Source organism: Tursiops truncatus, chromosome 1, assembly GCF_011762595.2.
Source record: "Tursiops truncatus isolate mTurTru1 chromosome 1, mTurTru1.mat.Y, whole genome shotgun sequence".
Classification (NCBI taxonomy): Eukaryota; Metazoa; Chordata; class Mammalia; order Artiodactyla; family Delphinidae; genus Tursiops; species Tursiops truncatus.
In genome coordinates, this window is record NC_047034.1 from 71,143,760 (window position 1) to 71,157,420 (window position 13,661).

A 13,661-nucleotide genomic window follows, 5' to 3' on the forward strand; every position below is an offset into this window, starting at 1 on the left:
TGGGCACACAGCTCTGTGCCTGCATACACTTTCCACCTGTGCCCCCATGTGCCTCTGCAGACCATGGAGTGTGTGACAGAGTGTGGGTAGTCTTTGTGTGGGCGGATGAGCGTGTTGGGGGGGTTATGGTACATGCTGTGGTGAAGCTGGTGAGTAGATGTATGCTTTATTAATATCTTTTACGCTTGTATCTTAACAGTTGTTTCTATGAGGAGGTGTTGCTTAGCATGAGTGTGTATGTTTGATTGCATGGTGCAAGCGTGAGTGTGGGGTGGGGGGGGACCAGGGAGTGTGGCAGAGGGTATGATTGGCTACATGCAGACATTTGGTCTTCCCCATGAAGTTGGAAGTTCTTTGAGAACAGGGCCAGTTTCCCCTTCCTTCCCCCTCTACTTTCCTGCCTCCCCCCACCCCCTGCCCCTTCCCTGGAGATCCCAGGACGAGGCTTTTCCCACAGGCTTCTCAGGCCAACAGGGACCAGCTGTGGTTACCGCTTTTTCCCTTCTGATCTCAGGCTCATTGGCGGGGTTACAGACAGCGGAAGATTTACCTGGAACGGTTGCAGTATTTAAAAGCAAACACGAATGCTATAATCAAGGTAGCTATCATGATTGGGGTGGGTTCCTGTCTTTCTTGAAGGACTCTCTGAGAACAGTTTTTAGTCCCCTCACCTATGACCTCTAGAGATGGCTGGATTGGCCTGGAGAGTGGGCCCTGACCCTGGAGCTCTGAGGCAGTGTGTCTCTGCCCCCAGATCCAGGCTTGGGCCCGGATGTGGGCAGCTCGGAGGCGATACCGGAGGCGTCTGGGCTACTTCCAGAAGAATGTGAGTGTCATCCCACTCCCCCTGTCCCCATATCCAACCTTTATCCATGAGACCAGAGCACAGGCAGCCGGCAACCCTTTTCCCATCTGTGTTCCTGGCAGGTTAACTCCATCGTGAAGATCCAGGCATTTTTCCGAGCCAGGAAAGCCCGGGATGACTACAGGATGTTAGGTAAACTGCCTGGGTTCCCTCCTCTGTCTGTGCAAGTGTCTGTCTTTGCGAGTTTCCTGGCTTTCAGCAGTTAGCAAGGTAGAAAGTCACACGACCCCACAGCTCACAAACTGGGACCTTAGAAAAGTTGTCTGGCCTTCTTAAGCCTTTTTCTCTCACCAACAGCTGATGTTCCCAACCCTGAGCATGCCTCAGGACCCAGGGTGGGTGGAGGAATGAGGAGATGTGCTCCTGCCTTTGCAGATACCCCGGTTTGATGGGAGGGATAGGAAGGGAGGTCCAGATATCCCTCCTGGGGCCACATAGCGGGTAAGGGGAAGGTACAAGTTGTCTGTGCAGGAATGTGGAACAGAGGTGGTAACAAAAGCCCCCTGCCCCACCCCAGTAAGAGATAGCCTCATCACAGGAAAAGCCCCTCTAACAAGGTTCTGTCTGTACCTCTGTACCAGTCTTAGATTATCTTCCTGTTGCTACCACACAAGCAAAAAAAAAAGAAAGAAAGAAAGAAAAGGACTTTTCTCCTCTCCCTAGAGTTCCAGCCTTCCTCAACTTTGCCCTCTTCCCTGACCCATGATTCCTCCACTTCCCGCCCTCTGTGGCCCAACATACAGGAAGCCAGGCGAGGTACCTGGGGTCCTCTCTGCAGTGCTAGGAAACTTGAGGAGGAGCTCTTGAGGGAGCTCCATCTTCGTGCCCCATGGTTCCCAGTAGTTGGGCATACATCTAAAGCCTTAAAGAGGTCCTTCTAGGCTGCTCTTGGCTCCTGTTCTTAAAGCCCAGAAACCCAGCCTTGGAGGTCCCCCTCCTTTCAGTGAAGTGGACTAGTGGTCTATCTCCAGGTTTGCCTCCAGCCCGTGGGTTTCCGAAGAGGTAGGCCCCTTTTCTTCCTGGGCCTGAGGCCATACCTGTGGGCTTCAAGGTTGAGTACACTGTTCAGGAATCATCTCCCTTACCTCCTTAGTCCATCTTCCCACCCTGTCCTGCCGGCAGGGGTACCATCTGCCCCTATCTAGCCACAGACACTCGGTCCATCTGCTTCCGGGCAGCTAGCTGCTTTTCCCTCCTTACCTCTCCCCAGCCTGGCCCTTTCTGTTTTTTCTCTTGCTGTTGCATTAATACCACTACCCTGACCATCCTTGATCTCTTTTTCTTCTCTTTAGTTTATAGTTTTTCTGGAAGAACTTGTTTTTCCCAGGTCTGTCTCCCAATTTCATTAGCCCCAGCTCCACTCAGGGCACTGCCACTTACTAGCCGTGTGGCCCTAGGCAAGTTACTAAACTTCTTTATTGCCTCCATTTTCTCCTTTGTAAAATGGAGATAATGATCAGGTATGGTTGTTGTGAGGATTAAATGAGTTAAGGTGCTATATCTCGTTGAATCCAAGATGCCATCAGCTGTCTTCCATTGGTTTATCCATTCTTCACTCCTCAAAGATCTGTCTTCCACACAGTAGCCAGCGTGATAAATTAAACCTCGTGATCTTGTCACTCTCCTTCTTGAAACCTGTCAGGGACACCCCATTGCCCTGGGGATAAAGTCCAGTCTCCTAAACACAGCTTCCAAAACTCTCTGATCCAACCTCTCCCTGCACCTGTGACCTCACTGACCTCCAGCCCTGTCCCTCAGCACCTGCACCCTCCACACTGTGTTACAGGCATTATGGACTTCTAGCACTTCCTAAAACAGCCAAGTGCACTCCCTCTCACCTCCTTTTCACAGACATCAGGTTGGGTCTCACCTCCTCCCGGAAGCCTTTCTTCACTCCGCAGGTAGCCTTTGGTGGCCCGCTTTCACTTTCCCAAAGGTCCCCATGCTTGCCCCTCTCAGAGCACTAACCACACTGTAGTGAATTGTGGTTTATTTGTCTGCTTCCCTTACTGGACTGCCTTTAAGGACCAGGCCTGGTTTTGTTTATCCTCCAAATCTGACTCCTTCATTTCTTACTAGCTGTGTAACCTAGGGCAAGTTACTTACCCTTTCTGTGCCGGAGTGATTTCCTCAGTAAGTTACAGTGTGCTGACCTCACAGGGTTGTTTTAAGTATGTTAAAGCACTTAGAACAGTTTCTGTTCCATAGTGAACATTATATGTCTTAGTTGATATTTTGTTGTTATTCCCTGTAGCTTAGCTCACAGGCTTCTCTTTGCTCAAATATCATTCCAAAAGAGATTCAAGGAGAATCCATCTAACTCTGACCTCCCTATATTATAAAACCCATTGAACATTCCTTCTATCTGTGTGCGTCCCCTGACGCAGACACTCCTGACAGAGGAGGGTCGTGTGAGGGTCAGGCAGGGCTGAGTGGAGGCTGATAGGTGGAAGTGAACTTGGAATGAAGGATGAGTAAGTTGGCCCAGCAGGAGTGGGGAGTGAATCAGAATAGGGGAGCCTAAACGGATCATCAGAGGATGCTAGGGCTCTGACTTTGGTGTGGGAGGTCACCGAGATAGGCCCAGGTTGGGGGTGAATCCAGGCAGGGGAAGGACAGCTCTTGTGTCATCCCTAGTTATAAGATAAGGAGCTCGGGGACAGGACTGGCTGGGAGGCTGCCCACTGCCCTCCAACTGCAGGCAGAACTAATTAGAAGAGGGCTGGGGTTGGGGACCTGCTAGCCTCAAGCAGAATGGACACTGAGGGAGGGATTACTGGGGAAGGGGGCTGGAGAGGAAGCCTCTAGTGAAGGCATGTCTAATTCTGGCGCCTCTGCCCCTCCTGCCAGTCCACGTGCCCCATCCCCCTCTCAGCGTGGTATGCAGATTCGCCCACCTCTTGAATCAAAGCCACCAGGACTTCTTGGCTGAGGCAGAGCTGCTGAAGCTCCAGGAAGAGGTGGTCAGGAAGATCCGGTCCAATCAGCAGCTGGAGCAGGACCTCAATCTCATGGACATCAAGATTGGCCTGCTGGTGAAGAATCGGATCACCCTGCAGGTGAGGGGCCCACTGGCCCACCCTTCTCCCAAATCTAGCTGCCTCTGGAGAGGTGATGCTGGCCATTCTCTGGTTGCTAATCAAATATTTTTTAAATGTCTGGATTTTATCACGTGCCTCAGGTCCTTGTGCAGTGGTCCTCTGCCCTTCTAGCAATTTGTTGGGGCACATGATATAGCAGGAAGAACACCGGACATAAAATTGGAATGGCTGGCTCTGCTGATTCCTAGTGATGGGACTGCGGGCTGGTCTTTTAACCTCTAGGTCTGTTTCCTCATTAGTAAAGTGGGAATAATGAGAGTGCCTACCTCACCAGGCCAAATGTAAAAATAGATATGAAAGCTCCTTAAACTGTAAATTACCATACAAATATGCAGTGACGGGGTGGAAGTGATATAGTGATATCTCCACCTCAAATCTGTACAACAGTCTAATAAGAAATAATAGCAGAAACGAATAGACATGGTGCCTCAGTCTGGTAACCCACTTCTCTCTGGGGACTCATCCTGTGACAGCAGAGGTGCCAGATGGAGTCTCGGGGCAGTAGGAGGCCCTTTCTCACCCTAGAACTGTTTATCTCCCTTGGCTCATTCCTTGAATACCTTGAACAGCAGAAAGCCCTGGCTCTTCAAGGCACTGATTCTAGACCATATGTTCTGTGCTCTGTGCTGGCCTGGGTCGGTTGTATCACCCGCTCCCCCGCCCCTGCAGGAAGTGGTCTCCCACTGCAAGAAGCTGACCAAGAAGAATAAGGAACAGCTGTCAGATATGATGGTTCTGGACAAGCAGAAGGGATTAAAGTCGCTGAGCAAAGAGAAACGGCAGAAACTAGAAGCTTACCAACACCTCTTCTACCTGCTCCAGGTGAGCAGAGGACTTTGGAAGGAGATATCTCCACTATCTCCTGAGGGTCTGAGACCTTGAGGCCTTCATGTCTGTGCCTTTACCTGCAAGTAAGGTGTTCTTTCCCACAGTCCTAATGCCTTGTACCCAGGGAAGGAAACTACCTCTGTTCATTTGTCTGGAATGTTCCCAGTACCCCCCAGAAAGTGTGACAGTGTTCTCTATTCCAAGTTCCAATCAGCAAAACCTTGCTTTATCTGATCACTAGTCCTCAAGGTGCGTTATCAGCTATTCTTATCTCCCCCATTGCGTACAGACTCAACCCATCTACCTGGCCAAGCTGATCTTTCAGATGCCGCAGAACAAAACCACCAAGTTCATGGAATCAGTGATTTTCAGTCTATACAACTATGCCTCCAACCGCCGAGAGGCCTATCTCCTGCTCCAGCTGTTCAAGACGGCACTCCAGGAGGAAATCAAGTAGGTTTTCCAGATGCAAAGGAATGGGAAGAGAATGGGTGAAGAGATGCCACTATTAGCTCCTTCACAAGGTGACAATTTATTGAGGTTTGAAGGTAGAAATGGAATCAGAAGACCTCTTTTCTCTGCTTCCTATGGAGACAAGCCATCTCCTGGGACAGCATGCAGGGAGGACATGCGGTGACATGTTAGCACAAAGGCCGAGACAGAATGTTAGCACAAAGGCCGAGACAGAGATAACAAGACATTCCTTAACAGGAGGGATACCAGAGCAGGCTTTAAAGAGCCAAAAATCTCAAAAGGAAAAGCAGCTATTTTACACAGAGGCAGGAGACCAGGTTCAATTGCCTCTTGACCCATAGGTCGAAGGTGGAGCAGCCCCAGGACATGGTGACAGGCAACCCAACGGTGGTGAGGCTGGTGGTGAGATTCTATCGTAACGGGCGGGGGCAAAGTGCCCTGCGGGAGATCCTGGGCAAGGTGATCCAGGATGTGCTGGAGGACAAGACGCTCAGCATCCACACAGACCCTGTCCACCTCTACAAGAGCTGGATCAACCAGACCGAGGCCCAGACAGGGCAGCGCAGGTGAGCCGACGGGCAGAAAGAGAGCTCTCTGATCAGCTCAGTCTTGGGCCTCACTGGGGAAGCTTGAGCGTGCTTTGAAGGTGGCATATAAATGAGCATGCTGATTTATGCAAATATGACACCAGCCCTATAGGATGAAATCTGGTAGCCTTTAGACCCCCTCTGGTAATTAACATGGAACTGCTGTAAATGACACCAGACCTGGTGTGCTTAACATAGAATGAGCACAGATGAATGTGCAAATGTGTTTAATTGCCATGTCAGTGCTTGCAAATGATAGGTCAGATTTACTGGGAGTTGGGATATGGACTCCTTATTGATAGGGGTATAGTTGAATATTCAAATTTATAGATGAATAGGCAAATGAGATAGGGGGAGAAATAAGTTGGCCTTATAGATTGGAGGCATTAACTCAGGTGCATAGGTACTAGGGAAATGGAGCCGCTAAGGAGAGTAGGCAGTGCTGGTGGCTTCTCTGGGTGGCACGCGGGCGTATAGTTTGGGGGTGGCCCAGCCTTCCCCACCACCACAACTACCAAAGATATGCAGGGTGGCCCTGGTCTCCTCTGGTTCCCCTTAGGATCTTTCCACAGACTCCAGGTCCTCCATTTCCTCCTACACTCTTCCACCTCCCCCTGGGTGCTCCATCTCTTTCTTCTTCCACCCACATCAGTCTAGTCCTCTCCGAGTCCTTTCTCTTATTCTGGCCTAATCCCCTTAAGCATATGCTGGGCTGCCCTCAGCGTGTATGTATGAGATCTTGTTGTTAGATGAATTTAGGGGGTAGAGCCTTAGGGAGGGGAGGCCATGGGAGGGGCTTCTGGCTGATAACTTGTCTCTCTCTGCCCATAGCCACCTCCCCTATGACATCACCCCAGAGCAGGCCTTGAGCCACCCCGAGGTCCAGAGACGACTGGACATCTCCCTCCGCAACCTCCTTGCCATGACCGATAAGTTCCTTGCAGCCATCATCTCATCTGCGGACCAAATTCCGTATGTGCAACAGCCGCACACCAGCCTAGGCACAGGATCTCAAGAGGGCCAGGCCATGATGGGGAGAGCAGAGCAATACTGAAGGATGGAAGCAGGAAGGGAAACTGGTCTCAAGGTGCTCAAGGGCTTCAGGAGATGGGTGGAGAATGCCCAAAGCCCCGGCTAGAGACTTGCGCTGGAATACAGCACGCAGGTCTGTGTGGGCAGTCAGGACATCACTGGGCCAGAGAAGGGAACCTCAAGTGATTATGGGGACATATTATTGTCTGAGTGTAAGTGGTGGACAATATAAAACTCTTCAGTCCACAAAGTCAAAAATAAGAAAACTTCAAACCAGTAAACACTTGATAAAGGTCCTTTCCTTTCTTAAAATTTAGTCAATAATTATTGTTTGGAAAACAGATGATTGAAAACGGTGAGAAGGTGGGCCTCATCTAGATCATCACTCAGCCAGCCAGCCTTTCTGGTGCTCAGTAGTGCACGGGGCAAGGTGGGGATGCTGCAGAGGGGAGCCCACAGAGTTCAGTACCCTGCTTTCCAAACCTGGAGGACTGGATTAAGGATTTAAAATTAGGATTCAGAAAAGGTTGTCCTAGGACTAATAAAGGAAAGTACACAGTGAGCTGTAAACTTCTGTCCCTGACACCCTAGGAGGTGGAAATCGCTTTTAAAGGTATTTAATTAAATTTGTAGGTGGCACACCCATAGTAGGAATAATAATTAAGTCTAGCATGTTCGAATAGCACTACCGTTACTTTCACAGATGTAGTTTCACTTGATCCTCATAAAAACACTATGAGATAGAGAGGGCAAGAATGAACATTCCCATTTTCCAGATGAGGGAACAAACTTATAAGTGGAGCACAACAGCCTAAGCTGACATCTCTGGTTAGTGGTGGAATCAGGACTGGATGCTTCTACTCCAGTTCATTGTGCTCCTCGGCCCCTGCCTCTAGCCCTGACCAGGCCCTTCACAGATGCTCTGTGATAACAGCCTCAGAGCCTCCCAGGCTGTCCTGGGATGGGATTCTGGCTGTGGGTGTCAGACACCTAAGGTACAGGCTAAAGGTGCCTCTGTGGGGAGTGCGGGATGAATATTGGGATCTGGGGTGTTTCCCAGGGGAGACTAAAGGGGACCAAAGAAGAGGCTCTCAGGCCAGGTTGGAGGCTGCGTGAGAGCTTAGTGGCTGACTGGGCCCTGGTCCTTGGTGCTGACATAAGGGCAGGAGGGAGGGACAAGGCCCAGAGATGTTTGGAGGAAGGCAGCAGGGAGCTGGCTGTGGATAGGGGAGGGCCAGTGCTTGAGCTCAGCTCTCGGGTGGCTGAGCCTGGGGAAGGAGAAGCAGGCACTCAGGCCCACAATCTGGGGTGGGTGGGTAGGGCCATAGCGCACCTATTGCTTTGCCCCCAGGTATGGGATGCGATATGTGGCCAAGGTCCTGAAGACAACTCTGGCAGAGAAGTTCCCCGACGCCACAGAGAATGAGGTCTATAAGGCAAGTGTTGTCTCCCATCCCCCACCTCTTGCGCTCTCCTTTGCCCCGATGGTGCCTGTGAACCCCCAGACTGATGCAAAAGGACAGAAAACCCTATGCTGTAAAAATCCAAGAAGGAAAATATTCTCCACCCTGTCAGTCGAGCCTGGCTCACCAGCAGGGCTCAGGTAGCAGAAGGAAAGACACCCAGGACATGAGTTAACAGTGGCCAACCCTGGACTTGTCAGATCTGGGTTCCGGTCCCAGCTATTGCTCAAGTTTGCTGCGTGACCTTGAGCAAGTTCCCGGCCTGCTCTGGGTCTGTTTACTCTTCTGTACCATAACAGGGTTGACGCAGGTGGTCCTTCCAGCCAGGTGAGCTGGGAGAGCGGGGCTGGGGCTGTGGAGGCGGACCCCAGGTGCTTCTACGATCCTGTGCCCGCAGGTCGTAGGGAACCTCCTGTACTACCGCTTCCTGAACCCGGCTGTAGTGGCCCCCGACGCCTTCGACATCGTGGCCATGGCAGCAGGCGGCGCCCTGGCCACCCCCCAGCGCCACGCCCTGGGGGCTGTGGCTCAACTCCTGCAGCATGCTGCCGCTGGCAAGGCCTTCTCCAGGGAGAACCAGCACCTGCGGGTCTTGAACGACTATCTGGAGGAGACACACCTCAAGTTCAGGTCTTGGGTCCTGGCATCCTATTCCTCCTGTCCCCTCCTCCTTTTCCCATCTTCTTTCACGTACCACTTCCCCTCTCAACTCCATGAAGAGGAGAGGCATAGAGGTGAAGAGTATAGTTAGTGGGTTGGAGGATAGATTGTTGGAAGGACTCCCCAGTGGAGAGAAAAGAGGACTGTTGAAGGAAGTTGGCTTGAGGGGACCACCGGGAGAGAAGGTAGAGCAGCACAGAAGGGCCGGAGTCGAGACTGGAGAGTCACAGTTGGCTTGAGCGGTCACTGGGGAGGGCCGGCGGAAGGCTGATGGGAACAGAAATGTGGCGGGTGCCGGCCCGCCCCGCCCTCTCACATGATCTTCCTCTGGAGGTAGGAGGTTCATCTGCCGAGCCTGCCACGTGCCAGAGCCAGAAGAGCGCTTTGCGATGGATGAGTACTCAGACATGGTGGCTGTGGCCAAACCTGTGGTGTACATCACCGTGGGGGAGCTGGTCAACACGCACAGGGTGAGAGGCGGCAACCTGGGGGCGCTGGGTAGGTGGGCTGGCCCTGGAAGGCCTGGTTCAAACTCTGCATCTCTTTTTCTCCCTCCATCCTATAGCTGTTGCTGGAACACCAGGACTGGATCGCCCCTGATCACCGCGACCCCCTGCACGAGCTCCTGGAGGACCTTGGGGAGCTGCCCACCGTCTCTGACCTCATCGGTACGTACCATCCTTGACAGCTGGGGCGGGCGGCGGGGGCGGGCAGTCAGGTGAGCAGGGCGTGGGAACGTGCCCCCTCGAGTTTTTGTTCAGTCGGGGACGTGTGCCAGGAAGCTGGTTACACGCTCTCCCTCTCTCCCTCTGGTCCTGGGATGGACAGACTGATATGGAGAAGGTGGACAGACAGTAGGGGACCCCGTACCGTCATGTAAATGGCCAGTTCAATCATGCGAGAGAGCCATGGAGGCATAGGGCCTGTCTTGGGTCTTAAAACGTGTCTCTGATGAGGGGGGATTTCAGGAGCTGGGGAATGAAAGGAAGCTGGCTTACAGGCGTGGAAGGGCAGGGTGGAGGTGGTGACAGATGGGAGACAGCCAGGAGCTCCAGGCTTGGGGAGGCACAGCCCCAGTAACGCAAGGGTGAGCTCTGTGGGTAACAGCCCTTCCGCTGGTGCTCAGGGCTGAGGGTACAGGGTGGTGCCGCAGAGCAGTGTGGGAAAGCTTCCTGGAAGGGGGGCTCATGGAGCAATGTATTTATTTACCATGGCCCCATCTGTGCGTAAGTGTGCTAGTCTCTCTCCTTCCTCACCTGCCTCAGGGGAGAACGTAGCTGCGGACGGGAACGTGGATCTGAGCAAGCTAGAAGTGTCCCTGACACTGACCAACAAGTTTGAAGGGCTAGAGACAGATGCTGACGACACCAATGCCCGGAGCCTGCTTCTGAGGTGGGAGAGCAGCCTCGGCCCCCTGAGCCTCCCCAGGCCAGTAAGATGGCTACTGTGGAGTGGCCATCCCACCTTCTTCCTGGGCTCTCTTATCCTTCACAAAGTTCTCCTTGAAGCCGAATTGGCCTTCCCCTTGCTGCAGTCTCAGCTGTTTCCCTTCTGGGGGCCTCAGCTTTTTGCGCTGTCTTGTGGCTGAAGGCAAAGGAATAGTTAGGACATTGGCAACACGGTTGTTCGCATATTGTTGTGCTGTTTACCAAATGCTTTCTTACACATCATTTAACCTAAGGGACAAATGGTGAGGTAGATGATGGTTTCCCTGCCTTCCAGTGGAAGAAAGAAACTTGGGTTAAGTGACTTGCCTATAGTCCCACAGCCGGTCGGTGGGGGAACTCGTGTTCTAATTCCCTGTCCTTACGAGTGATGGTCAGGAGATGGGCATGGAGCTTTTCAACCCCAGTTCTGCAAAAGTGAGGGAGGACCCCCAGCAGGGCTGGGCTGGTCATCCAGGCAGAAGAGGAGCCAGGTCGCCACTTTGATCCCCCTGCCAGCAAGGCAGTCCCTCTGCTCACCCATTCACCTGGTAAACCAGTGAGCAGGGTGTTCAGCTCTGTCCTGCCATCAAAGCCCTTACAGTAGGGCGAGGCTAGGGGTGAGTACACATCAGAGGGCCGCCAAGAGGGAGGTGGGTGTCAGGTGCATGAGTGCTCAGAGGGACACCTAGGTAGAAAAGGTCTCACAGAGGAGGAAGTGTGTCCTTCAGCCAAAGGACTCAAAGGAAGACCATTTGTGGGAGGCATTGTAGGCAGAGGACACAGAGGTGTAAGAGAGCACAGTGTGTTCGGAACCATGGTAGTTCTGTATCACAGACCCATCACCCCACCTCCTGGGTCTTCCTCCTGGTTATGTTCTCCTCACAACACCTACCCCCATCGCACCCTCTCTCCTTACCACCCAAGCATCCCTGGCAGCCGTGATGCGGGGCAAGGTCCACTTACTCTCAGCTCCCTAACCAGCCCCATGTCCAGACCCTCCCCCTGTCCCTCACCTCTCCCCCCTCGCTCCCCTCCTGCAGCACCAAGCAGATGCTGGCTGAAATCATGCAGTTCCACTCTGGGGATTCCCTCAAGGAGATCCTGTCCCTCTCGGCCTCCAGAGAGCAGGTGAGCGGCAGGCTGGCCCACAGGTACTGTCTCGTTCACCCCCCACCAGCATGGCTGATGCCTTTCCCGGGAAGACAGCTGTGCTCACCAGTAATGTGAGCTCTGGGGGGCCGAGGCCTCTGCCCTTGACCCCCAGAGACCCTCAGGCTGCAGAGTGCCAAGACTCCACCTCCCTCCCTACTCCCCATTGAAATAAGAGTGAGCCCTGCAGGGACCCCAGCCCCTGCTATCAGTGCTAGGAGTTGCTGGGGGTGCAGAGAGGCAGTCTGGGCAGGCTCCCTTGAAGAGCACCGAAGGGCCGGTGCTCAGCGTAGGGAGTGGGCTGCTTGAGGGCCTGGAGGCAGGAGAAGGTGCTGAGTGGTGGGTGGCCAGGGGCAAGTTGGGCCAGCTGGAGTACAGACTCAGCCAGGGGCTTCCCAGAGAACAGGTGGGGACAACCAGTAGAGGCCTGTCCCACAACGCAGGACAGAAGGAGGGAGAGAAGCCCAGATACCCTGGAGCCATCACAAAGCTCCGTCGTTGGGAGTCGCAGCCAGTGTCTCCCGGAATCCTTTATGCTGTACTCCTAGTGGGGCCCCCTTGGCCGCTCTTCCTCTCAGGTGACCCGCGAGGCCCTTCAGCATCTGCGAGGCTGTACACTTTGATGTTCTTCACAAGCCACCTCCCCCCGCCCCTCCCCCCTGGACCATGGCCTGGGGGCAGAATGGTAGGGCCTGCTAGACCCCTCCGCATCTCTGCCCCCCAGGAAGCAGCCCACAAGCGGCTGATGTGCCGACGCCAGGCCTGTGAAGCCCAGACCCCAGTGTCGCTGCGACGACACCGCTCGCTGACAGCTCACTCCCTCCTGCCGCTGGCAGAGAAGCAACAGCGTGTCCTGCGGAACCTGCGCCGACTCGAGGGCCTGGCTTTGGTCAGCGCCAGCGACGGCTACCAGGGGCTGGTAGACGAACTGGCCAAGGTAACGGCCTGGGCCTGGAGGGAGCGGAAGGGCGAGAAAGAGAGAGAGAGAGAGGGAGTGAGAGAGAGTGTGTGTGTGTGTGTGTGTGTGTGTGCGCGCGCGTGTGTGCGTGTGTGTGTGTGTGTGTGCGCGCATGTCCATAGTGCTGGCACCTGAAGGGCAGGCCTCTCCCTGGTGAGTGCCTACCCAAAATTGTCACCAGCCAGGGGAAGGCCAAGCGATCTCCAAGGGTCCTTTTTGAAGGAAAGGTCTCAAAATTCGTCAGGGAAGGGAGTATTCTTGAAACTCTCTTTCACTAAAAAACAAGGAGCCGTGGAACAGTTACTCCTCAATGGGGGAGAGGCCCTGAAAACTTCCTTCAAGGGTTTGGGATAGGGTCCTTGAGATTGCCCTCCTCCTAGGGAAAACAACCTTGAAATCTTCCTCTTCCTGCTCTTCCTAAAGATCCTTACAGTGAGTTGTTCTCGGGCCTGAATCAGACCCTGAGATTCTCCTGCCAGGAAGGGTCAACTCACCCCTCCCCTGGTGCCCCCAACCCCAGGACATCTGCAACCAGCGCAGGCACCGGCAGCGGCGGAAGGCAGAGCTGGTGAAGCTCCAGGCCACGTTCCAGGCCCTGAGCACTAAGGCCACCTTTTATGAGGAGCAGGGCGACTACTACAGCCAGTACATCCGGGCCTGCCTGGACCACCTGGCCCCCAGCTCCAAGTAGGTGCTCCCTTCCTACACTTTGAAGCTTGCCTGTGACCTCTCCTCCTGCCCATGTCGACCTTTGCCCCACTCTTTCCCAGCTTTGATAGGGACATCTCACCCCAGAACAGCATGGTCCCTTCCTGACTCTGGTCTTTGAGTTTCACTCGCAAAGTCTTGGGTTCAAGTGCAGCCCCCTCCTCTTGTCTTCCACCAGTGAGAAGTCTTCCTCGGGGTCTAATTTCCTTCCTACCAGCCACAGAGAGAACTAGTGTCTTTGGTGTTGAAGGGTTTGTTAGATGAATTCTCTGGGGCCTTTTCTTCCTCAGGAGTTCTGGGAAAGGGAAGAAGCAGCCATCTCTCCATTACACTGCTGCCCAGCTCCTGGAGAAGGGTGTCTTGGTGGAAATTGAAGATCTTCCCACCTCTCAGTATGTGTCTTTGGAGG

At 53.6% G+C, this 13,661-nt stretch overlaps 1 protein-coding gene across 3 annotated transcripts in view; it reads left to right on the plus strand.

The window, feature by feature from the left end:
* IQGAP3 (IQ motif containing GTPase activating protein 3) overlaps positions 1 to 13,661 on the plus strand; it is a 40,453-nt gene that overhangs the window by 24,441 nt on the left and 2,351 nt on the right. For all 3 annotated transcript variants that reach the window (XM_033857135.1, XM_033857139.1, XM_033857143.2), the window contains 17 exons: positions 515 to 598; positions 755 to 826; positions 928 to 997; positions 3,716 to 3,924; positions 4,636 to 4,788; positions 5,084 to 5,247; positions 5,610 to 5,834; positions 6,687 to 6,827; positions 8,239 to 8,323; positions 8,748 to 8,980; positions 9,348 to 9,480; positions 9,576 to 9,678; positions 10,276 to 10,402; positions 11,478 to 11,565; positions 12,311 to 12,523; positions 13,065 to 13,231; positions 13,543 to 13,644. In XM_033857135.1, the coding sequence (XP_033713026.1) occupies positions 515 to 598; positions 755 to 826; positions 928 to 997; positions 3,716 to 3,924; positions 4,636 to 4,788; positions 5,084 to 5,247; positions 5,610 to 5,834; positions 6,687 to 6,827; positions 8,239 to 8,323; positions 8,748 to 8,980; positions 9,348 to 9,480; positions 9,576 to 9,678; positions 10,276 to 10,402; positions 11,478 to 11,565; positions 12,311 to 12,523; positions 13,065 to 13,231; positions 13,543 to 13,644 (2,369 nt within the window). The remainder of the gene's footprint in view (positions 1 to 514; positions 599 to 754; positions 827 to 927; positions 998 to 3,715; positions 3,925 to 4,635; positions 4,789 to 5,083; positions 5,248 to 5,609; positions 5,835 to 6,686; positions 6,828 to 8,238; positions 8,324 to 8,747; positions 8,981 to 9,347; positions 9,481 to 9,575; positions 9,679 to 10,275; positions 10,403 to 11,477; positions 11,566 to 12,310; positions 12,524 to 13,064; positions 13,232 to 13,542; positions 13,645 to 13,661) is intronic.